This window comes from Stegodyphus dumicola, chromosome 4 (genome assembly GCF_044657685.1).
Source record: "Stegodyphus dumicola isolate Sdum_Otavi_A_Nest chromosome 4, ASM4465768v1".
In the NCBI taxonomy this organism is placed as follows: Eukaryota; Metazoa; Arthropoda; class Arachnida; order Araneae; family Eresidae; genus Stegodyphus; species Stegodyphus dumicola.
In genome coordinates this window covers 245,368,038-245,391,555 of record NC_140771.1, presented here as the reverse complement: position 1 = coordinate 245,391,555, position 23,518 = coordinate 245,368,038, and the positions used below count along the sequence as shown (strand labels likewise).

The following is a 23,518-nucleotide window of genomic DNA, read 5'->3' as shown; positions in this document are numbered from 1 at the left end:
AGTAGCTTGTTGCAGGGGAAATGTTATAATGTTTCCTGTCATTTAAGGTTTATCTTCAAATATGACATCTCGGGAACAGATTACTGTGGTGGTTTCTTTGATGTAAATGCAGTACCTTTCATTTCTATCATACCCAAGGAGATAGCCTGTAGTTGACTTTTTCTCCATCTTTCTCCTCTTCTGAACTGGGGCATGAGCATAGCAAGTTGATCCAATGATATGCATGTGTTTTATTGTGGGCTTCTTTCCCATCCATCATTCATAAGGACTTAAATTAGGAACTGAAGACTTGCCTGCCCTAGTCGGTATATAAACTGAAGTACTGACAAATTCTGCCCATAGGAAAGCTGGAAAGTCCACTTCTTCATTCGAGTATTTGAGAGTTCTGGCCATTTCTAGAACTGTTGTGTTCTCTCATTCAGCAGTGCCATTATGGACTGGCACTGCTGAATGAGAGAACACATAATTTCATATCAGACTTAATATTCAACTCTTTCTCAACATTGGCCTTTACATGCTTGTTATCTTGGTGACCCCAACGTTCATGATGAAGTTAGAGAGTTGATTTATTATTCTTAGTCATGTTTATGTCAATGTGAGTTTCAGGAACCAAGGTCTTCATAACGGCTTTGAAGAGACCCCCCCACCAGCATTTCTTGCACCATGCAAAACTGTTTCATCATCTTTTTTAAATAGCAATCCTTAAATGCTGATTCAAACACACTGTTCTGGTTTCTATCTTGAGATGCTAACAATAGATTTTTACTTATTTCTGGAACATACCAGAAATTTTCATGATCTTTGATTTGATTCATCCCATTTACAATGGTCATTATCTTGAAAGTACGTTTTCCAATTGCTGGTAATGACTTTCCATTTGCTACAGTGATGCTATGGGGAAGCTTAATTTTTTGAAAGTCTGTAAAGTAGTGACTGTTATTGATGATATGCTTTGAATATCGTCGATAATTGCCATTATCAATAAACCAATCATCAGAATTTGTTTTTGCAGAAAATATTGCCTCATCTACAGCTAGAAGTGCCATATTTGCAGCAACACTGTTCTTACCTCCTTTGTTTGGCCCTGTATATGGACTAGGTTTTGGTGGTTTTCCATCAGCAGCTATCCATTTCTTGCATGTACGTTGCACCAGAGAGGACATGGATCAGAATCCAATGTCCTCTCTGGTGGCAATAATTATACTTGCCGTTGTTTTTCTTGTTAATAGATGATTTCCGCTTAAATTCCAAATTTGCTACCAATGCTTCCTAATCTAAAGTTTCTAAAAAATTTGGATCTTTCCTTAATTCTCTTTCATGGGTGCACAATTATGTGGTCAGGGCTTAATTTCTAAAATTAGAAGTGCCGGAGCCCTGTTGAAGACCATCAGCAAAGAGGAACAAGAGTAAATAAATAAATAAAATGACTATTAAACTCATTAATAATTTTAAAATAGTTAATTATTATTAACTTAATTAATAGCTATTTAATTAATATTCATAAATTGTTATTTAATCAATAATTATTATATAATTAAAATTAAATTAAATGAAAAGAGATAAATTAAAATTTAATAAGAGATTTTTAATATAATTTTATTGCTAAAAATAAAATTTTCGAGTTAAAATTTCTACTGAAATTGTTATTCAATTACATAAAAGAAGTACCACAACCTTCTTATTTAGGGCTCCAATGAGAATTATGATTTATTAAAAAACTAAGAAGCATCGGAGCCGGGATCCAGTAAGCTCCGGTGCAATTTAAGCTCCGATCGTAGGGGGGGAAAAAGTTCTTTTATCATCACAAAAATTAAATAAATATAGCTGATGAAAATTCAGATAATGCTAAAAAGAGTGCGAAACTGAATAAAGGCGTGAAGGTATGAGTGGGTGGAAACAAAAAAATGAAGGGAATCTTGGTGAGAGAGAACATTCTCTTTGACCGCGGCTCTTTACCGATATAATTAGAGCCATCAAGCAGATGTGTGTCGGGGTAAAACGAGTTCTGAATCTGACTGTTAAGGATGAATGCAAAGTTGCTGGTTATGCTTTTCGACCCCGTATTTGGTTACGTTAGTGGATACTGTAGGAAGATGATGTATAGGACGTGCTTGAGCAGTTTATCTCAGTATTTCACTCTTATTGTACTCGCTGTCACTTAACGCACATTTAAGAACACAAATTTTCCTTCCTGCGAGGATAACTAACTGTAACCATCGATAACAATCGTGACCTTCGTGAATTTACTTTTGTGTCTTCCAGTTTGGCCGTGTAACAATACACTAGATACGATGGCATGGCGAAAACTTTACGCGTTCCTAAACAAACTCCCCCAAATTTATTGCCTTTCTTAAAGGAAAAGGTTTCCGCATGTGACTGAGGGGACTTTGGTTGAACGTCTCATGTTCTCATGAGCTCGTATTTCTAGGGAAATAGAGTATTGTAAGATCTGCTTATTGTTAAACTAAAACGTTAGGAATTCTAAATTTTTTTCCCTTGGAATTGTGGCTCAGTTTTATAAAAATAGGTACCAGAGCTTATTTTATTTAGGGCTTCGGTGCGCTCTGGCTAGAATTGTAATTTATCTTAAAAATTGAGAAGTACTGGACACGAGCTCCGGCGCAATTTAAGCACTGTGTGTGATTAATTCATCTAAAGTTCTCTTTTCATCAGTAAGAAGTAACCAACTCGATTTGAAAGTACGATAACTGGGAGGAAGCGTATCCAATATTTTAACAAATCAACAGCATTTCTGGCAGTCTGTTTTCTTTCATTTTTTCAAGTCCACTATTCAGTTCATTCATAAATTCTTCAATTTTGATAAATGAGCTGTCATTATCATCATTTGACCAACTGATTTTAAAGTACTGTAAACATATGTTATAAAGTTGGTTATCGGACGAATCTTCGAATACTTTGTGAAGTTCCAGCCAAATGTCTTTTGCGCTGCCAAATCTCATTACTTTTTGTAAAGTATCTTCAGTCATGGAGTTCATAAGAACCATCATAGCGCAATTATTGGCTTTATTAAAAACCTTTATGTCATCTCTGAATCTCTTCGGCGGCCACATGATCAGGCTCCACTGGCTTCTTCAATTTTCCTTCCACGACTTCTAAAGAGTTTTCGTGATAATTTGATACGAACTTAATTCGATATTTCCAAATAGGGCAATCATTTTTTCTGCATATAATGGCTGAACTGATATCTATGCAGCTTCCATTTTTGCGAACTAATTTGCCGACTCGCGTAAGGCTTAAGAACTGCCGCTAATGTTTATCTCCAGAAAGTTATTTGCAACAGATGTAAATATTTTTAGAAGTAATAATAAATATAAATATTTTTAGAAGTAATAATAAATATAAATACTTTTAGAAGAAACTGTGAATTTTTTTTCAACACATTTTCAAATTCACTTAAATCTTCGAATATTAAGCTCTTATTAATAAAGATCTGAAGAATTTAAGAAACTGTTAGGATTCTGGTTTAAGAAATTAACTAACTGTTTATATACTCCCTCTTTCCTCATGTGTAACTGGTAGTATGCTTCACGCGTATTCAGAAGGTCCAGAGTTCGAATCCCGGCGAAAGCATTGAAGATTTTTTCAGTTTCCTGACATAAAAAAATTCTAAAAGATTTTATAATGGCACTCAAAGCAGAAAGGTAGGATAATTCATCACCAACTCAGGATTTGGTGATTAGGTTTTGTTTATCCCCAATTCGCCTATAAAAGGGGAGAGTATGTAAGGTAGTTTCTCTTTCCTTTCCTCATGCTTTCGCAGTGTTAACTGTAAACAAAATATGTGTAAATCTCTAATATAAATCAGACTGGATCGCAGTTAAAGTAATAAACAGAGGAGCGTTCTTCCACACAACATTTATTCATGAACACCAAAGACGAACTGATACATATACAAAATTGACATCACAGTTTCTTTTTACAAACAAACACTACCGCCATCTATTGGCGGTCTATGGATACACAATCCTAAACTTAACAAACTGGTAGCAAGCTGGTCGCATATTCTGGATGTCCGGACTTCGAATCCCCACATGGACACTGTAAATTTGTCACGCTCTTACATCGATATAACCTAATGATTCTATATATTTGCTTTTTAAATATTTTGTTTTCTGTGTTCAATTTTGTTATGTATGTGTGTATTTGATATTTGTATGTAATATTCAATGGAAATTTTTTAAAATTTATTTGATTTTCTTTTTAAAATATTAGATGGTTCTGCTGATGATGGTAAACACTCATTACCTAAATTTTCAGAAGCAAATGTAGGTAGTCTATGTAGTGAAAATTCAAAAGATACGTGTACGACGTTTGTAAAAAATGCTGTATTTTCGGATTTAGCTACTCATTCTACTTCTGAGGATATATCTAAACCATCATCTATGAAAGGTGTTTCTTCTAGTGATGAAAATTTGTTAGTCTCGTCAGCAGATACTTCTGCGACTAGTGAAGGCATGGATTTTTTTGAATATGTATGATTCATTTCATTCATCTTTTTTTTTTTTTCAGCATAAAGATGAGATTGAAATATTTTTGAAAAGTGTATGTCAACTGGATTACATCAAATGTTATTTGGAAAAGTTACGTAAATAAATATTGCAACCAAATTACATGAAATTTTACAATACCCCTAATCATAGCCGGATTTAGACTTGATAAGGCCCTAAGCTATTTGAGATATGGGGCCCGGTATAAGTCTGAAATACTATATACTGTATTTCAATTTTTTTTGGGGGGGGGGTGCCCTAAGCTATACGTTATATTGTGTAGCTGCACTGCCCCTGATGCTGTAGAATTTCGATTAGTCGAACTGAAAAACAGAATGTAGAATTGCGCAATGTAATTTTTAGCTTTCCTTTGCATTAGTTGAATTTTGAGTTCGATGAATGAATCTTCTCGAATTTTCATTTCAGTTCACTTTCTTGGCCCATGTCGAATTTTAATTCAGTTGAAATTTTTTTTCACTATCTTTAGTTTTCGCTTATTGAAACCAACTATATTTGGGTTTGTAATTTGTGGAATCTTTTCATAAAATTTGCGTATTTTCTCGAAAATGTGTTTAGTAGTTGTTGACTTTGTAGACATTTCAAAAATGTGTTTAGTAGTTGTTGACATCTACGATATTAATTTGACAACATGTTCTTTCAGCAGTTAAATCAGCATTTTTTTCTTTGCTGTTAATATGTTTGTAAACAATATTTTCTTCCACCAGCTAAAAGCAACTTTAGATTGCTAGAAAATCGTATTTCCCCTTTTTTCCAAGTAATTTTTTAGCTTTTTGTGTACAAATCTGTAGGATGTTGCATCTTTTTCATGAACCTGTTTAAGCCAAACCTTCAGTGCTTTTCCAGCAATGTAACCAACCCCACTACTCATTAGCTTCAGTTTTTATTTCGATTTTCCTTTATTTGTGAACAAAACCTTTATAGCTTCTGAAGGAGTTGTGAAGCATTTAATTGCAGCATTCTGTTGTCTAGTTTTAGGAAATAGGTCACAGCGGTCTAATAATCCATAGATTCATATCATTATGCCTTTTACTAGGCTCTATATTTTTAAAATGTTTAAAAAGAGTAAATGTTATTAAGAATGATAATAATGACTAAACAGAACGAAAAATGACCCCTTGCTAGGAAAGAACAGTGATTAAATTGTAAAGCTTGATATACAGCGAAAAGAAATTTTAGCCCGTATGAGCAAGTTTATCTAGAATTCAAGATTTATTAAACTTTTTAGTCTAACAGATCTTCGTAAAACTTCGGAAACGGTTTACTTTTTACATCATTGACTTAATCAAACTGGAAGAGAACATGCCAATCTAAATTATAGATATTTTCGTGAGAAAAAATGAATATGCCAAAAATTCTTTCATTCCTATAGAAGAGAGACCAATGTTTGATCCCTCTCAAAATCAAGAGTTAGTCAAACTCTGGCAGCAAATGATTCAAAAGGCTATTATTTTGCCTAAAATGGTTGACTAAACTGAAAATCTATCAATTTGGGAATGTAATCCTTCACATGGTGACTTTTCTGAGTCGTGCAATTTAAAAAATTTATTTTGACATTATATGTCGAATTTACTTCACTTTAAAAAAGTCATTTTATAATATTTTGATAACATTAACCAATTTATTTATAGCAGTAAGCAATACATTGCCACATACAGACAGGTGGGACTTTGGCAATGGAATAACAATATCCATTTGATAACATTACCCACGGTCACATTAAGCGGTGTCTATTGTATTAGAATAAAATATAGATACAACAATTCAGGAAACATAGCTGGGTATTGGGAAAAGCAGAAAAACTTGGAATTTACCCCTAATTTGTCATAGCAATAAGAACTCATGGATGAAAAGCAGTAAGCAAAATTGCATCTTGTGAAAAGTATTAGTTATGAAAAATTGATATCTTTGATAGAGGCTGTGCATATTGTAGTCAAAGCATGGATCTCTCAGCACACAATTGAAAGATTGGTTTCGAAAATGTGGTTTTTTTATTTAGAAGAAACCTCAGAAGAATAGCAAGCTATAGCCAATGTTTTACACTTCAGTGCAGAAAGTTAAAGATTTGTTTGTAGAATACTTTGCATTTGAGAGAAATATTGAGACAACATATTCAAAGATATTATGTTATATTATAACAGGATATTATAGAAACTTTTAGAAAGAACTGTAGAAAGTGAAATGCCAACTTCATCTAGAAAACCACTGGAAATTGTAAGAACAATTGAATTGAAAAGTACTGATCAGAACCTATTAGCATTTTCACGAACCTGAGACTGCAGTTGAAGAACTACTGATGAGTACTACAAAACAAACAAGAATAAGTAAGTTTTCAAAAATTTTTCAGGTTGTAACCGTTTTCCTATAAACACAAATGCCAGCTAACTCTAAAAGTATTTATTAATAGAGCATAGGAATAATTACAAAGAAAATCTACACCAAAGCCAAACACCTAACATTTAGAATTAACATTCGAGTCAAAGACATAATATTCGAGAACCTATCCTCATCACCACTGGAGGTCGATTGCTTAAGTTGTTCTCATCGCTACTAGCTGTAATTTGCTACAATAGTTCATTTCCAACCAAATAGTTCTGACTCCGGCTAGCTCTAAAATTATTTATTAACAGAGCACAGAAGCGGTTACAAAAAAAATGTACATCAAAACAAAACACAAACTAAAACAGAGTACTTAACATTCGAGTCACGGAGACATAATTTTGGAAGACTTATCCTCATTGCAGTTGAAGATGAATTGCTGTAAGTTGTTCTTGTTGCCACTAGATGACGTTCAATAAAACAGTTTGGTTACATCCAGACAGTTCTGTTACAAAGTGTTCAATTATCATTTTTCAAAAAATAATTGAAAAATAAATTTCATAAAGGTGTTAATAATTTAATTTATTATATGTATTTTTAAATTAATTATTGGGTACTGTTTTACGAGATAAATTTACTGCTGGTATCACTATTTATAATGCTGAAATTGTCGTTTATTAAACTCAGCCATTTAGAAACGCATAAATGTTTGCAACAGAAGTGATTCTAAAAAGCTTACTGTATTGCATCTGAGATGACAGTTGAAAACAATAATTTACTGGGGGGGAATATTAATAAAGATTGAAAATAATGTAGCTAATATCATTTATTGAACTTCTACAGTTTTTATTAACTGATAATTTCTGTACGTATTGCTGAGTTGACTTAACTATACATATATATTATATATCTGTATTTTTTTTCTTTTCAGCTTCACGACATCTTCGAGGTGATGGGATATGATAAGTTCTAACTTACGTGTTCAGTCCTGGTATATTTTAAAAATTATCTTGTACGATGTGTAAAAAATTTTCAGTTCTTAAGACTATTAAAATTAATTCCCGCATTGCCCCAACTGGTGATCTACCGAATTTCATCAGTTTTATACTAGGTGGCGCCACCTCTTTTTCGAACTAATTTGTTTGTAAAAGTGATGTTTGTTGTTATCATTTCTTTCGCATGCAATTTTTCCATTGAATTTGCAAATAGTTTTTAAAATGCTGTCTTCAAAGCTTTGTTATCAATTTACTCTCAAATAGAAATGTTTTTCATGTTTGCATTTCAAAGAGTTGAAATAAGAAGCAAATGCAATAACTGGAAGAAAAAAATGCATAAAAACAACAATTTTAGTGACGTCACCTATCAACCTGTTGAGTAACTAGACAGTTAAGTAAGATAGATCAGCTATTGGGAGAATACCTTAATTTCAATTTATTTTTCCATCTTTTGTCTGTAAAGTTTGATCTCATGTGTTTAATAAACTTATCTAAAGGACAATCTAATTTTAATGATCTGAACAATCTGAGTTCAGTTTGTGAATATTGTACAGTGTCCAATTAATTAAAAAAAAACTGCATTTTAGTTTCATGTTTATTATTTATCTCTTTGCTTATGTGATATTCTTAACTAAGTAAACCTAAGCAGAGTTTTGAATGAAGCAAGTATTTTGTTTTGGAAACAATATTCATAATCGTCATACAATTTAAAATATTAAATACTTGATGTTTGTCAAAGCAAGGCATAGGCAAGTTCATTAAATCGTTTTTGCACAAGTCGAGTAATATAACATAATGTGCTTAAAATATTTATTTAAAAAATTTCTGCAGATGATCTCGATGGCTTTTTTTTAATGAAAACTGTGAATAACATTTTGTATGTGCCTTCTCGATTATGTGCATGATTCAGATGAATTTGCAGGAGCTTAGTGTGGACAATGAAACAACATCGACACGTTAGGAAACAACTTACGATGCCTACTATAACAAGTGAGATTTAATACAATTTTATCCCAATGTCTATCAGTTTTCGAGTGTGATTATAGTTTTGAGACTTTTTCATTTACCTTCATTCCATAATATCCTGCAAACAAATACAACCTACTGTCTGATGGCATTGATAACAGAAAGTAATTCAGGTGGTATGTCGAATTTTTACTAATTATAATAAGTGTATAATTATGCTTTCTATTAAAATGCCGCCCAGACCTTATATTGGTTAGGGGAGCTGACTGCAATACCAAAGGGCCCGGGTTCAAATCCCGGAAAATACATGGTTGAACTGTCTGTCCCTTCATGGGAGGCAAAGGTGGCCCATCTACTAGATGCTTCCATAATAAAGTGACCACCATTTTTTGCCTTAGTAGTGGCCACACCGAAGTCGGCTGAGGGCCCGCCGTTGGTTTAAAAAAAACGTAAATTGAAAAATGTTTTAATAAAATAATATGCAATTATAAAACATATGAAAAATCTATGCATATGGTATCGCCTAGCAAAAGGATAACTTCGTGGAGAACGTTTCAAGAAAAACTGCCTCTTACTTTCAATTTAAAATTCATGAAAACATCATGCAATTAATGCATTTTTGTACTTTGAATGTATGTCGAACTATCAGCATGCAATAGTCAAAAGAGAGATATGATCATAAATATGATAGAATGTCTAAAATATGCAACACGATTCCACCTAATAATATTCAGTAATGTGATACTAATCCAATTGTATTTAACAATGTGAGTTACTCTCACTGTCACGGCTAGCTGGAAAAACTCGCATTACTAAAGCACCTTTAAACTTGCTCGAGCAAATTTAAATATGGTGGTCTTAAAACTGTAAAATTTTACATGAGGAAGAAATTATTCTGCATACTTTTTTAGAACTGTTTAAAAAAATTTGGCCTCAGATGTTCAAACTTTGCGTTTATATCAGATATCCAAATGTTGCTCTTAAATTATAGATATTAAAGAAAAAGTTTCTTTTTCCCAACAGCCAGGTATTTCCCTTTTTGACTCTGGCAACTTTGAGAGGACAGAAGTGGTGGCCCTTTTATTGTGGAGGCACCTAAGAGGCAACCAGTGTTGCCTCCTACGAAGGGAGAACAATTGTAAGCATGCTTTCTCTGGGATTTGAACCCAGGTCCTGTGGTATCACAGTGGGGTCACCTGGCCACTGTATGATCAGAGGAGCATTAAAATACTATACAATATATATTTACTTTTACCTCAAGATAACATAAACTGCATTTTCTCTTTTAGGTTTATAGTTAGTTGTTGAAATTTCTATTCAAAATTTAAATTAAATTGTGGTTCTTTATATAAGGCAAGAGAAATATGGAAAAGAAAGATCAGTCTTACTGTATTTTTAATATTGAACTATTTTGAGCCTGCATCTTATTTTGAGTAAAATATTTATTTTATGTATGTGATTATTGTAAAAGAATTCTTCATCTGTGCTTAAACTGCTCCAGAGCTTGGCTTTGGGTACTTCTCAGTTCATAAAAGGTAAATCATAATTTAACCGGAGTCCACTGGAGCCCTAAATTAGACGGGTTCCACAATTTCACCACATAAATCTTTTGATCTTGTAATATTTTATTTTAGCAATAAGTAACAATACTGTGCGCTTCTTGCATTTCCACTTCTCACTAGAGGATGTTCACTGTCTGTAAACTGGAAAATGGGACATATTACCATTCATGAAATGATTTTCATTTTAACTTGAATGCATTTTCTCAAGAGATATTAATTTTTTAAAAAAATCTGATGTGGACATTGTATGACTTCCTTGTATGGCCTATTAAGTTATACACATCTTTTTTTATGCGCTTCATTTAAACTTATTTCCTCGAATTATTCTAACTTAAGGAAGCGATCTTTCGAGACAAGTTGAAAATGAATTAAAAATTTTGAAATTAAATATACCGGTCAATTTTGTCCTATGGGAAAAGGAGATCGCATTCAAAGTTAGATTTCATTACTTGTCACTTGTCTTTTTTAATTGACCAAAACATGAATATTTTTGTCATTTAAAATACTTCTGTGATTGTAAGCATATGAATACGACCGGTGATTGCAAAAATAAAGGCCGGGTAAGTACTTTTAAGCTGTGTAAAGGGGTGTTTATATATAGAGAGAAAGAGGCAAAAAGTAAGAAATTTAGAACCTATTTTACACAAAGACCAAAACAATTTTGTGATCTCTCTTTCTATGTATATTTATACACATACAGACATCAGGGGGGGGGATTGAATCCAGTTTACAATCCGATTTGGAGAAAAGAGTTGTTAATTCTGTGTTCAGTGTGTGTGTATGTGCAGCCATCATGAGGGGGGGGGATCAGCCAAATGGATTCAGGAAGGATCAAAATGGGCATTTTCTTCAAAATATGATACCCTAAATTTTTCATGATTACAAAACATAATTTACTTCATAGAAAGAAGTAATAAGTATAATTTTTTCTTGAATTTACAAGTTAAGATAATTAAAAATGGCTCAAAATGTCACCTTTTCCATATGATAATTTGAATTAGAAATTGAGAAGACAGTCTAAGATAAATCAAGGAATAAAGCATAGTTTGTTAAAAATATATATTTATTTGTAAATTTTCTCTGGAATTATTTTAATATCCAACAATAAATGTTATTCTGTATATTTTGAGAATGTAAGGATGCTGAACTATATGATTATTTGCTTCAAATGGCATTAGACTAGTGTTCCAGTGCTTGTCTCTGAACTTCCCGATGAATCCATGCTTTGTGCACACAGAAGAGACTTGCTACTTTTTCGTTTCTGCAGGGGAACTGAAGCGAGATGTGTAAAGGTAATTTCCATGATTAATATAAAGTATATTGTTGGGGGAAATGTAATAAATAAAAGCGTACTTACTTTTATCAGGTCTGTTGAATAGTTCCTCAAACTGGGATATAACTATAAGCGTAGAGTACATCTATGATTGGAAAAAAAAAAGTGGGAAAACATTAATGGTTTTTAAAATAAAATAACTAATATTTGATTTAATGGAGAATATTTACTCCCAGTATGAAAACATTTCAAGCCATTCAAACCAATTTCATTAAGCACATCTGAAAGATATATATAGATGAAAAATTATTCTAGAAACAATTAACTGTATTTAGCTTAGTTACTGCACTAATTTTGATAGACGCTAAAGGCACGGGTCTGCGGATCACCCACCCCTCAGCCCCTACCATCAACCTCTGGAGAGGACTTTGGCTGCATATTTAGAGTGCTCCCATGCCACACAGACACTATTTATAAACATCCATGCCTTCTATGTGATTCAAAACCAGGCAGGGCAGTCGGTAATGCTAACTACTAGACCGGAGACCGGATGGGTGGCACTTGGCACTCCACTTGTGCCTATTTCAAAATATTTATATTTTTGATAGATTGGCAATACCAAGAGAGCAGCATGCAGGAGTCCAGCTAAGCCAGTGTATAGAAAGAAAGTGCATTGTGTTCATGATGTAATCTTAAGTAGTGTGGCCATATTAATAGTGTTACATAATGAAATTTACTTGTTCATTTATGAAATCCCTGTAATTTTATTATTATTTTCTTTAATTTAAAGATGCCTTATTTTAAATCTCCTTATTTTAAAACACTTTCTTATAGTTTGATCTGGTTAATTTAATTATGGCAAAGCACTCGAGGGCTATTTGCGTAATGGAAGGGCTGCCTTTGTGGAGGATTTTCGAAGGAAAACGGGCTCGCATGGGGAAAACTATGAAAGCACCCATACAGCCAGCCTGTTCGCCAGGATTTGAACACCCGACCGAACTACCAGTTTTCAGCGACTTACCATTCGCTCCCTTCGCTGGACAGAACAAATAACTGTTCTGCATAATTATTTGTATAAACTGTTTTTGTAAAACGTATTTAGTTAGAATTTGTTAATTTTTTCTGCGAGTCCTTTCTTAAAATTTTCAGTGCACATCACTACTCATTGCTTCGTTTCATATTAATGTAATTGATAAAATAAAAAATCTGATGTGGACACTGCATGATTTCCCTGCATGGAATATTAAACTACATGCATTTTTTGCTGCATTTCATTTAAACTTATTTCTTTGAATTTCATTAGAGATAGATTTCTCATTCATTGAAATCATTTCTCGTTTCGCGGCAAGTCAAAAATGCATAAGGAGTGGCCTGAAAATTTCAGGAGTAGACAGACGCACGTCACCGAGTTATGCGAATGCACAGCTCTCCAGTGCACGTTGAAGAAGATATAAGGGAAGGAACCTACAGAATGTTAAATTTTTGTGCAGTTATTTCTGCTAGGAAAATTATCATAGAATATTTGTTCTTCTCTCAGAGGGCACGTATAATAGCAGAAAATGCCAGGCCGTCATTAACAGAGGCAGTTCCAGCAGACAGACGATTTTACGAGGGGCATGGTGATCGGACTGAGAAGGGCAGTTTGATCCATACGTAAATCTCAGTTACACCTGGACGCGTCTACAATGCACCGGCTGTGGTTGGAACAAGGAGATGTGGCAAGTTCGAGGGGTGCCACATCTCCTTGCCGAGTGAGCAACGTCAGCACGCGTGGATTGATGGAATGGGATTATTTGCCGTGGCCATTTCACCGCCAGCCCGTTTCGCCATTAAGACATATTTTTCTTTACACGACTGTATTATATCTTGCCTTTAAGTTGATTTAAACTAATAACTTTGTTCAGTGCAGTAATTTAATTTGATAAACATTTTATATAAAATAATACATAAAATGTTTTTGTGTACAGTTTTATACAAATACACCATTACATGAGATATTAATATTGAGAGAGTAAGGTGCCGACAAGATTTCAAAGCAATTCTGTTTTCCATTCAGATTTCATAGAAATGGGAATTTTCTGCTTGCATGAGTGATTTCTCTGAATTTGCCGATTAAAATTTCAAGAAACTTTGAATGAATCATGTAAATATTGTATTCGCATAATTTTAAAATCGATAATATAACTTCCGTTGTATCGGAAGTTTGGTCCCGGTTCTCTTTGATACTGACGTAATTTCCCAACTATGTGCAATTTCTTTATATCTCATACTTGTAAATAACTATATACATATATATTAAAAGCAGCCTTTATTAAGTATCTAAAGGATAAACAGAATTATTAAACTAAATAAATTTAATACGAGGGTAATAATATGGCAAGATGTAGAGAAAAATATGTCTTGACGGAGAAACAGCCATGGTGAAATGGTGACGGTGAAAAGTCCTAGACCCTGGATTTACGCCTTCGATGACAAACGGTAGCGCACCCTGCAAGCTACTTCTACCTCCATTGTGCAGCATGTTCAAGACACCCTGGATGTTCCTGTATTGATCAGAACCATTTGCTGTTGACTGGTGGCTCTGGCCTGCACTCATGGTGTCCATTAAGAACACTGCCATTGACTGCCATCATAGACGCCAATCCGCAATGGTCCAATCCTGCAGCAATTGTGGAACGCTCTACTGCTCATGAGCGAAGCATCATGGTTTGGGTGCACAATTGTATATGATTCGAGGTCACGTCTACTTCGTCACTATGATGGCCCATTGATACGTGGATGATGTGTTGTGGCCGGTAACACTCCCTAGCTTCAGGGAGTGCCCAATGCCCTTTATCAGCAGGATAACGTACGACCACACCACTGCGCGGATCAGCCAATGTGCTGTGCAACGTTAACAGATGATTCCTTGGCCACCGTTCTCTCCTGATCTCTCACCAATTGAATACATTTGGACGTGATTGGACGCCATTTGCAGACCCTGCAATTGTTGCGTTCAGAAGATTAATGGAGGTAATTGGTTGAAGCCATTCCTCTGGACACAATCCGTAGTCTCATTGACTCTATACCTAGATGTATATACCTTCATGTAGACTCTATATCTATACCTTCGTATATCGCCGCCTAAGGTGGTCCTACAACTTACTGAAATGCTGTTCTCGCTCTGTATTGTGCATATCATTTTGAAATAAAGATCGCTTATTGTTCGTTGCTGTCTCTCTGTCTGGCGAGTTTCATCACTTTTTGGCCATTCCTTCTTGGTGTTGCATTTTCAATCTCGGGAAGTGTATTTAAATCCTCTTGCTATGTTTGAAAACAATTTGAGTCACCAAGTTACAGAAGATATGTAGTCATTTCTGAAGGTATCGAGCAAATATGTTTTCAGAGGCCATAGGAAGGATTTTTCAAAAGGTTCTGGGAGTGCTCTGGCTATCTGCTTCGCAACAGATATATATCTGCTTGGCAACAAAGGTTATCTTTTATGTATCTGTTGCATTGGAACCAAAAATCAGTATGTTCTGTTATTCATTGAAAATCTGTAATGAGCACCTGCTGAGCTAGTGCTTTAGCATTTCCTCTGTGAGTGTTTTTGGTGATCTGTGATATTCTTGGAGTGTCAAGGAGAATCTGGGAGTGTATCTAATCAAATTTGAGTTAACACACTGAATAACGATTATTGGAGGATTTAAAGAAGCATGAATCAGCGTAATATTCATAAAATTGCAGGACTAGTTTCGAAGGTTTAAATATCTTCTTCAGCTGCAGAGCTACAAATGACGAAAGAGAAGCCAGAGCTCATGCAATAAGAATGACAGGAAGGAAATCAGGCTATTCAGACCATCGAAACTAGCTCTGAAATTTTATGCATGTTGCTCTGATTTCACTCCTTGAATAAACTAATTTATAGCTGTTTACCTTTTTGTAGAACTATATTAAGAATCAGTTCCTTCCTCTTTACTTGGCACAGTTATTAGAAATATCGGTGAGCCCTTAGCTGGCAATGATATAAATGTACCTGTAATATTTTTAATTTATGAAGGGTAAATATTTTTAACCTTTTTGTGCTTGATAGACATAATTTAAAAATCTGTGCATTAAAAAATATCCGATATACACACCACATGATTTTCTTGTCCTATTAAATTGTACAGTTTTTTCTGCTGCACTTCATTTAAATTTGTTTCCTTAGCTTTCATTTGAGACATACTTCTCATTCAATCAATTCGCTTCTTACTTTGCGGCAAGGCAAAAATACATAAAAACTCAAAACATCTTCATTAAAAATATGTGGAAAATAATAACAAAAAATAATGAATTGTTTAAAATAATGTATAAGAAACAAATGAGATGAAACTGGCAACTAAAATACACTTTTTACATTTTTGTACAAAGTAAAGGAATTATTGTAAACGCGAAAAATTTCGGGTATCATATTTCAACGATAAGAATTTAAAATACAGAATAATCTAACACAACAAATACAGTTAAAAATATTTAAAGAAAACAATTTTTGTAATTAAAATTAGTTTTTACTCCAAAACAATCAATATGGCCAATGGATGGAAAGACAAAATTTTCACTGCACAAACATTTTAAGTTAACTTCTGGTCCCACTGGTCAAAAAGACACCGAAGTTGGTGCACTAACTGACTTAATTCACTATACTAGTGAGAGCTTCAGATGTAAACAAATAGCCTCTACATTAGGCCTAGCGACCTTTAAACTTTTAAACTGTTGAAAATTCTAAAACTATTGCATGCAGATTAACCGAAAGCAGAAAAACTTTAACATAAGAACAACATAATTCAATCACTTTTAAGCAAAAAATGCATAATTTACCAACATGTAAGAATTTAAAAAAAAAAAACTGAACTTACCAAGCTGGGTAACAGATGGGAATATATGCACATATGCGTTTGGTGTGGCCAATTGCAAAAAAGAGTGCACAACATAGCAGTCCCATATACAAATTTTCAACTTTCTACGGCTACTTGCTTTTGAGTTATGCGAGATACATATGTACATTCGTACAGCCACCATGAAAAAATCTGTTCTGAATTCATTTAAATCCATTTTACAATCAGTTTTGAAAAAAGAATCCTTTATTCTGTCTGTATGTACAGACATTGCGCAAAGGAATCGTTCAAATGGATTCGAGAGCGGTCAGAATGGCGATGAAATATGATATCCGAAATTTTCCGAGTTTACAATATTTCCTTTACTTTGTACAAAAAAGTGAAAAGTGTGTTTTAGTTGCCAGTTTCATCTCGTTTGTTTCTTATATATTATTTTAAACAATTCGTTATTTTTTATTATTATTTTTCACATGTTTTTATATGGAGAGAAATATATAATAACATAAATAATATAATAAATGCGCATAAATATATTATTCTTCAGTATTTCAAATCGCAGTTATAAATAAGTAGCTATACTTACTAAGAGAGGCAAGAAAAGAACTCCTATTGTTATCCCTCCAATTAGAATATTTTCAAGAGGACTTTGTTTTACCTGGTAAAGTTAATTATAAGCAAAATTTTATCAGATAAGAATTTAAAATTTTTTTAAAAGTTAAAAAATAAAAAAAATGTATACTCGAAATTTGGACTTCAAAATAGAGAAAGAAAAGGTCTGATGTTAATTGCACTGATTGAACACTTAACAATGAAACTAAAGAAATATAGTAAAATTTCGATAATCCGATGATTTAAAAATACTTCAAAATATTTCATACAGTCAATAATTAACATTTAACAATTTAATAAATTATATCATTAAATATAATTATATATTTAATAATAATATATATAATATATTTAATAATAAAATATATATAAATATATTTAATAATATAAAGAAACATAGACTATATAAAAATAAGATACATAAAATATGGAGAAATATATTTATGACTGAAAATATATTAGGTAATAAGTTCTTAATATTCATATTTTATCGTTTTCAATCATTTTGTGTAGTGGAATTCTCTGTATTACAGTCTTCATGGCATAATATATTTACTTCTTCACTGCTTTGTGACTAGTATGCTTTGTAAATTCCTCAAATAAATAAATAACAGTTTTTTAAAAAATCTGAAAGCTTTTAGATTTTATATTACACCCAAAAAATCATTTTTTTAAAACTTTTTGTGCGTTACCTTTATTTATTAAATATCATGTTCTTCGAACCAAAACCATAACATTCAATTCAACAGCACTATCGCAAAGTAATTTAAGAAGAGCATATCTTTAGAATTTCTGATACACAATCTCACGTGCGTTAAAATGATAAAAATAAAAATGTTTTTTTCGGTACAGTCTTGAGTATGTTAATCAAAAATTGGTTTAAGTTTTACAAAATATGAAATAGATAATAAAACAAGTTTAGTGGAGATCTTTTTAGTGGAATTTTAATTAAGAAAAAATTCTAGCGGAGAACTACATTATTCAGAATTGCATGGCTGTAGGTGCCGTTGCTTTCTCACTGTGCGAAAATGATGCACACATTCATGCAGATTCTTCATTATTTAATTTCTTTAAATATAATGCAGGGCTCTAGTATTTGGTGGCAACAATTTCAAAAGTGAAACACCGTTTTATAGTGGCCGATACAAAATGTTAAAACGAAATTAATAGCCCTTCTGGGAAATTCCCCTTTGGGCTAGTAATAAATCCAATAAAGCTGCGTAGCCTTACGCCAAATAATATTGTTTTTTTCCTTGTCATTTTCCATTTCTTGTGCCACCAACAGAGTTTTACACTATTTACTCATCTATGGTTTCCATAATCCATTCAGTAAATTTTATCTTCAGAAAATGTGTGTAGAGTTTCGGACATTTAGTGTATAATACAAGTTATTGTCATCGCACCTAATGCGACTTTCTTATGTAGAAGATGCATGCAGATTTTTAGAGTGGTTTCAGGCAGTTTAATTAATATTTAATATGTAAAGAATATTAATATATGCAGAATGCCATGTTAATAACTGTAGTTATGCTTTTATTTTCCCTAAGTAATTCTAACATTTTAATTTCTTAGGAATAATTGCCTCAAATGCACAACTAAAATTTATTCAATAAAGAAAGGGTCAAAAATTATATAATTGATGATGTGTAAGTGATTCTTAGACATTATAACCAACTCAAATTTTACAGAAAGAGAATTTTTGTGAGTATTTAATGCTTACAGTTATGCCATATGAATTCAAATAAAGAGAAAAGATAATCAACAGAGCATTTAGAAAAATTATGAATTAAATTCTTTTTCTCTCACACATACAGAAATTTCAAAAACTTTTAAGGTTTATCTTTCTTCCATATGTCTGTGTGGTGTAATTGAAAAACATGTCCGGCTGGCAACTGGAAGGACCGGAGTTCGAATCCCACCGACGGCATCACTCATTTCGTCAGTTTTATAACTCAAAGCACTCAAGGCTATCTTCTTAATGAGAGGGATGCCTTTATGGATGACTTTCTAAGAGAAAATGTTCGGTATACATGTTATATGCGAGGAAAAACACGAAAACATCCATGCAGCCAGCCTGTTCGCCAGTATTCGAACCGAACTACCAACGTTGAGTGACTTTACTGCTCAGACGCTGGACTAAAAAATCAGTCCCTGCGACTTGCTTTTAAATGCAATAAAAATAAGACAAGTAACAACAGAAAACGTTTATAAAGAAAATTATAAGATAAATGACACCATATATTGGTACAATGTTTAATCAAGGAATAGAAAGGGTAAAATTATCTGGTTATGGATGTTAACCATTAGCAATGACAGACAGTTAATTAAGAGAAATATGAGTACATACAATATGAGCACAAAGTGTTTTAAATATTTTAAATGATAGTTTTAAATTATGACTGATAATTGTAATAAAATTGTAACAATCATTTAAAATTTCTATTTTATAATAATGGTAATTATAATAACATTATTGTAATTTATTTTACAATGATAATTGTAAATTGTTATAAAAATAAATAATTTTAATATTTTAAATGATAATTGTAATAAATAAATAAATTGTAATAAGCAAAATTTTCTTTTGTATCAAAGAGTATTTTATTCTGTTCTTGCGTACAGATATCACGCAAAAACATCGTTAAATTGCATTCGATAGCGGTCAAAATGGATATTTTTGTTGAAATATGCTGCCTGAAACTTTCGCGATTACAATACATCCTTTTTACTTCGTACAAGGAAGTAAAAAGAGATATGTTGCTATTATATTTATATCTTTGAACCGGTTGACAAGTATATTTTCTTAATGCAGAAAGTAGATTCATAATGGCATAACTTTTAAGATAATGCTATTTTTGTTTAATAAAGAATTAATAAGATATTGTTTTGTTAAAGGATATTCAATTATATAATAATTTGGAGATTTTATGTCGCCAGAGGCACAATGATGAGTATTGATAAAATTAAATTTATAATAAAACCTTACGAAGGAACCACGTTTTGTTACATATTTTGGTAACTGCGTTATCGAAATTTTGCTGTTTAGATAAGTTGTTGGTAGATAATTAAAAAAATCTGCCTTTTCACAAATATTACAGACTATTTGCCCTTTTTAGTGATATTATTAAGAAATTTTTTTTAAAACTATCACTAGCTTAGGGACTGGAAGCATTTTCTGCAAAAATAATTTCTCCCAGGCCTAGTTTACTTTACTCATTTCCAAAGAAAATTCTTAATTTACTTTGTCAGATGCTTCATTCCAGATCATTGATGTATAGTGTATTTAAAAAAATCTGCTAAAGCATCACAATTTATCCATCTTCTGCAATACCTGCCTGGGAAGTTCATTGGAGAATGATTTATGGGTAATCAGTGACATAATAGGATAATCTGCGCAATTATAATCAGGTTTGGTTTGATTTGCTTTAGTTTATTATGACAAAGCCCAATAGGGCTATCTGTCTAAGGATAGGGATGCCTTCGTGAAGGACTTTCGAAGGGAAACTAGCTCATACATATGTTACACATGCGGAAAACCACGAAAATGCCCATGCAACCACCCCATTCGAACCCAGGTCGGAACTACCAGTGTTCAGCGATTTTACCTCTCGTTTATCGTTGGTGGGGCGGCCAGTTAAAATCAAGAGTTAAATGTGTATGTTACTGACAGAATATAAAAAATAGTGTCCTATAGAAAAAAAGTCTAAAAAATGTATATTTAATACCTAGGGGCATTATATAGAACAATGAATGCCATAGAATAATGAACAGAATATATACATTGTTAAGTGCGTACCGGTTCGTAATAGATTGAATGCGCACAGAACAGATGATACCTTCATAAAATTAATTTTTACACAAAGAAACATTTCATAGTTCTGGAACTTTCTACAAAACTCGTACAGCTCTTCCCAGTACCCCCTCCCGGGGGTCGACATAGAGAATTCTGCGAAGCTACTGCTAGGATCTGTACCCAGGCAGTCTCAGCCACGGGGGTATAAAATTTATGAACTTGGTGGTTCTGAAGGCCCTGGGAAAGGTCATTTATTGGCCGGACCTGGAGTCTGGCAAGTCCTGAGCGGTAGCGCCCCCGGTTCTCTGGGTAATGACCCACTGCGACGGGCAGCCCGAGCGACTGGCAGGTAGCAAATCAAGCGAACAGTGCTGCCTGGCAAAAGCCAGGTGTTGCGCTGCTCTCCTGGAGGGACAATAGCGGAGGTTGAGCCTCTGCGACTTGTCCTAAAGGGGAGTGGACCTGTAATGTTATTCAGTCTAACGAGGCAGGAAAGCCTATATTTAGTTAGCTCTTCCCAGTGTCCCAGAGTACAACCAGTAGTGATCCTTCAGACTATTAAGAACGTTAGGTCCCAATCACATTATGTTTCGACTACGCGGGACTTGACGTCGAAAGGGACAATTCTCAGAACCCGTGCAATTCCAGGAAACACACGTAGCTAGGTTACCATTTTCACTTACTACAAAGACTTAAACGCCAAACAGTAATTGATTATCGCTCAAATTGGGATCACGTGATCCTTCAGAAGCAGAACTTTTGTCTGATTGGTTGTCTCTACCCGGGACCCGAGACATTTTCGGGTGAGGTTTGAAAACATACCGCATAGTCGCAACATTTTTCCGTAGGTAGGAGGGACTTCGCTTCAGGCGAAGCTCTTTTTTCTAGGAATCCTCCCGTTTAAACCAGTGCTACCCGAATCTCGTTTCTCAGAAAAGTCCTGTCTAGCAGGGACTGTAGCCATGTGTGAAACCTCTTTAAACACATTGCAATGCAAAGTGTATCTAAAAGGCTAGGCTTGCATGGAGATCTCATTACTCCAAAGACAGCTCTGAGAATTGATGTTTTCTTCGGTCTTCTATAGCTTTCCCCGGCCGCCAAGAAATCTCTAGTATCTTCCGAAATTATTGGAAGGCAGATACGGTTAGTTATATATAAGGATCAATTACAGTATAAATTACAGTTATACAGGGACCGAACCAAAATGTCACCGAACGGTAGCAAAGATTGGTGACTTCTCGAAATTTCTTACCAAATTTGGCGAGAAAAATTAGTCGCCAAAACCATTGTCGGCTTGGCAATATCTCGTCAGTGTAGCGAGCTAGGCATATACTGAATGTTAAATAGACTGTATTCATATTTTTCCGCCAGAGCATCTCCTCTTTCATGCATTTCATGTTACATTGCACAAAAGATACTATGATTTCACATATAATTTCACTAAAATTATTTACATTTATCCAAAATTCGTAGCAATATAAAGTAATAAGTGCTATTTAGGTAAAGTATTTAAACTGAAAAAACTTTATGTAAAACTCCATGACACTTATGTTTTTTTTAGTAACATAAATCAATTTACTTTCGTTTTTCATAAACTGATGCATAGCGATTCAACCATTAATAATACCATGGCTCCCTTTTTAATAGTCATCTTGACTTTTTCATCCCTAATTTCTGCTGAGTAGTTTTGGTACACAAGTTTTGCGGATTCAGCTCGGACATCAATCAATCAAAATCATTGCACGTCAATGATGATTTAGAAATTCTTTTTGGACACTACACTTTGCTCTTTTATTTTCATTTAGAAGAGTAGAGCTGAACAAATTCAAAAGGGGCGTATTTCTTCGCTTTCGAGTGAAGACTGAAACGCGATGGACGAATTATCCTTCACTCAAAAATTTATAGAAGCTAAGAAAGCTGTTTAAAAATTTCTGGAGAATTCACAGGTAATCTTCTACAGAAATGCTCCTCTATAAAATTCTATAAAAATTTATAGAATTTTACTTATATTTTACGTATATACGATATACGTATATTTTTAAAACAGAATTGTATTGTTATAGAAAATGTCTTTTACAAAAACTCATAAATTTAATAAAGCTTTAATAGAATGTGATTCTATAGAAATCTCTTAATTTTCAAACTAAAATCAAAGCAAATTTTCAGTTTCTGATTTGCTGTGTGGTCAGAGAAGAGCAAAAACGAACTTTATTCATAAGACTTGAAACATGTTTTGAAACACATTGTAGAGTTCCTCACTTTGGAATTCTAAGTTAATGTTGGAAGTGAAGAATCTAAGAACTGATAAGCGAATAATCACTAGAGTTCGGTGACAAGAAACAACAAGATAGAAGGGTAACTAACCCTTTATTATTCCAATAAGATTTAACAAAACTCCGCCTGGGAGTGTCCAAGCAAAGCCCGCACTTGGGCTTAAACTTAAAAGACTAAGAATTAAACTAAAACTAAGATTAACTAAAGAAGTATAGCCGAAGCTATCAAGGTTCAAATTAAGCTGGCCCCTTAATTTATTTGACTACGAAGCTTAGCAAGGGCCTGAGTACGGCCGAGCATAATAACAGCTTTGACGGAGAGAGTGGCCAAAAGTCAGACGCGCGT

At 33.5% G+C, this 23,518-nt stretch overlaps 2 protein-coding genes across 8 annotated transcripts in view; one reads left to right on the top strand and one right to left on the bottom strand.

The window, feature by feature from the left end:
• Positions 1–8,426, top strand: part of LOC118201985 (uncharacterized) — a 156,826-nt gene extending 148,400 nt beyond the window's left edge. For 4 of the 6 annotated variants that reach the window (XR_015040902.1, XM_085816170.1, XM_085816168.1 and 1 more), the window contains one exon: positions 7,777–8,426. Coding sequence is in view for 2 of the 6 variants with exons in the window: in XM_085816170.1 (XP_085672296.1) it covers positions 7,777–7,808 (32 nt within the window). In the remaining 4 variants the exon portion in view is untranslated. Of the gene's footprint in view, positions 1–6,667; positions 6,851–7,776 lie in introns of all 6 variants that reach the window. The other 2 variants (XR_015040901.1, XR_015040900.1) reach the window with 1 other exon arrangement.
• A 1,826-nt stretch (positions 8,427–10,252) lies between these two features.
• LOC118201984 (uncharacterized) overlaps positions 10,253–23,518 on the bottom strand; it is a 70,193-nt gene continuing 56,927 nt past the window's right edge. Inside the window, exons 6-8 of one of the 2 annotated variants that reach the window (XM_085816172.1) lie at positions 17,081–17,152; positions 11,726–11,786; positions 10,253–10,509 (exon numbers count right to left, since the gene is read on the bottom strand). In XM_085816172.1, the coding sequence (XP_085672298.1) occupies positions 10,496–10,509; positions 11,726–11,786; positions 17,081–17,152 (147 nt within the window). In that variant the 3' untranslated portion in view covers positions 10,253–10,495. Of the gene's footprint in view, positions 10,510–11,413; positions 11,641–11,725; positions 11,787–17,080; positions 17,153–23,518 lie in introns of those variants that run through there. The other variant, XM_035374135.2, reaches the window with a different exon arrangement.